General features: G+C 39.3%; 1 protein-coding gene across 1 annotated transcript in view; it reads right to left on the reverse strand.

Moving 5' to 3' along the window:
- LOC111972795 (5'-AMP-activated protein kinase subunit gamma-2-like) overlaps window positions 1-944 on the reverse strand; it is a 143,819-nt gene extending 142,875 nt beyond the window's left edge. The window contains exon 1 of the mRNA XM_070446623.1: window positions 877-944. Coding sequence (XP_070302724.1) covers window positions 877-930 — 54 coding nt within the window. The 5' untranslated portion in view covers window positions 931-944. The remainder of the gene's footprint in view (window positions 1-876) is intronic.
- Between the last annotated feature and the right edge of the window lie 1,719 nt (window positions 945-2,663).

Consider the following 2,663-nt stretch of genomic DNA (forward strand, 5'->3'; position numbering starts at 1 on the left):
TTACGTCGCATATTTATGTCCAAATACCTCCGTTTTGTTTGCGCGTTTAGTTCACTATTCCAAAGGCACAATGCGCGAGCGCAAAATCCAGACGAAAAGTCAAAAGAGTTCCATTACGGTTTGTTAGAAACATGTCAAACGATGTTTACAATCAATCCTTAAGGTATTTTTATAATAAATCTACAATAATATTTCAACCGGACAATAGGTATTCATTACAGAGGAAAAAGAAGGAACGACTCAGCACCAGTGCTCTCAGGTCCCGCTCTAATCCAATGACCCAGCAGCAGTGCTCTCAGGTCCTGCTCTAACCCAATGACTCAGCACCAGTGCTCTCAGGTCCCGTTCTAACCCAATTACTCAGCACCAGTGCTCTCAGGTCCCGCTCTAACCCAATGACTCAGCACCAGGCTCTTGATTGACAGGTCTGGCTCAGCTTATGTCCTCAGTGTCACTGACCACATTATCCCCACAGAGCAGTCATCATATCAAAGGTGTCATGTTTTTTTTTCAGTGTGAAGTCAGGGCTATTCCCTGAATTTAAATAGGTAATGATGAAAGATTGAGGTTTAAATCAAGACTATGTTAATTGAGTTGGGGATGCTTTTAATTTCTATTTTCCTCAATGAAAACAGAATTGAAGTACCAAATGATGGCCTTTGTGATTAACCCTAGCCTGGTCCAAAACTGTACTTGCTGTAGCCAACCACAGTATCATTGACACAATCACAAGAGAGGAGTTGGCTGAAGCACATCCAAACTGGATCACCAGGCTAAATGAACACCAACTATCTCTGCATTTCCTCCAAAATAAATATAGATATTTTCTCAGAGCACACTGAGCTGATGAGGGTGTACCTAGGGACATCACTTTACCTTCCGTATGCCGTCCGTATCCATATGGTCGGCATCTCTCTCCAAGAAGGGCATGGCAAAKYYGCTGAGGTCCTGTAGAACAAAGAGAGAGCATCAGGTTTAGATGGGTATTAGTATAAAAAGACCACCACCTTCACCTTCAATAATTTATCAGCAAAGTCATACTACATAAAGTGGCAGAATCTGTTTGCCATGCCACCATTTGTATAACATCAAATTAGATTTCTGAAGTATGTATATTATAGACCTTAGAAATAGTTAGACGTACACATATCATAAACGTTTRACACAATATGGATGAAAATACCTTCAAATTAAAGCTGACAGTCTGCACTTTAACATCGTTGTATCATGTCAAATACAAAGTGTACAGAGCCAAAACAACAACAAAATGGTCACTTTCCCAATACTTTTGGAGCTCACTGTATGTCATAAAATAAACACACACATTTCTTCAAGATATAAATTAATATTGTTTTAAAGCCCTAAAATAAAGTACATAGAACATCAAGCTTTCCGTTGCTGTGAGGGGGTTACTACAATCCATCTTAGAATCAAAGGCAAACTTACACACAATGCCTCTCCGAGTTCTTTCTCCATGGAGCGGACTGTGAATGGAGAGTTTAATGGACAACGCTACTCAAAGAACCGCTTGGAATGAGTCCCATTGTGCAGTGTGCTAAACCTCATTAACATGCTAAAGCCCTACTAAACGTGAATCAGCAAGAATCAAATATCACACTTAGAACCCTAGAAATGGCCACTGTCTCAATCGACAGCGACAAGACAGTTGTGAAGGGGGGAGGGGGGGGTCCTGCCAGAGGTCAATGGTGTCACTCAAGCCATGCGAACCTTACTGATCTGTAAAATACATGTAGAACATTCTCAACAGATTTGTGTCAGGAGAACAAATCTTACCTAGATACAAATACCTCCTTGTTGTTGATGACAACTGACTGACAGGTCCAATCTTGAGTGAATCAGTCATGTGCACAAATTAAGGCCAGCCCCATCCCTACCCAATACCATTAATYATGACAGCCACAAATGAATGACATCCTAACTCCCAGAGATCCTCAGTGACATCACGGCCATCAAGGTGACCTTCAGCTCTAGTGACTCTAGTCTGGCCACATCTGTTCAACCTTGAAACCTGCACCAGACCCCATCTTGGTGTCTGCTGTCTACAGTACACACTCATAAAACATAAAACGGAAAAAACACAGCCCAAGACACAACAACTCCAGGTTAGGCCACTCCGCTGAAGGCCACATGACATCTACACACAATGAAAGTAAATTCCATAACATAGTGCTTAATCCTGATTGTATTCTTTTGCATCTTGTATCACATGATTATATATAAAAATAAAAAAAAGATTGTAGATAATGAAACTTTTAAAGAAATGAAATGTATCCTGAGTCTTACCCTAGGAGCAGTGTTGGAGAAGCTACTCTGAAAATATAGCCTACCAAACTACAAATGACTTCACACTGTAAGTTGAGCTACATTAAAGATACTGTTAAGAAACATAGCTTACTGAACCACTACTTAACCAAACTACATCCAAACTACTTTTAAAAATTATCATATAGAAATGTTGAACACTTCAAATTGCAAAAATAGATCACTCTGGAGTAAAATGTTAACAGAATGTATAATTTAGCCGAGTAAACACAAAAATAGTATCATGTGAGAATTAGGTAGGTTTAATTCTGAATAAGAATGGAAATGATTGCCAACTATTTTCATACACTGATATTTTATTTTCATTTATCCAAATAAAG

Source organism: Salvelinus sp. IW2-2015, linkage group LG14, assembly GCF_002910315.2.
Source record: "Salvelinus sp. IW2-2015 linkage group LG14, ASM291031v2, whole genome shotgun sequence".
NCBI classification, from domain to species: domain Eukaryota; kingdom Metazoa; phylum Chordata; class Actinopteri; order Salmoniformes; family Salmonidae; genus Salvelinus; species Salvelinus sp. IW2-2015.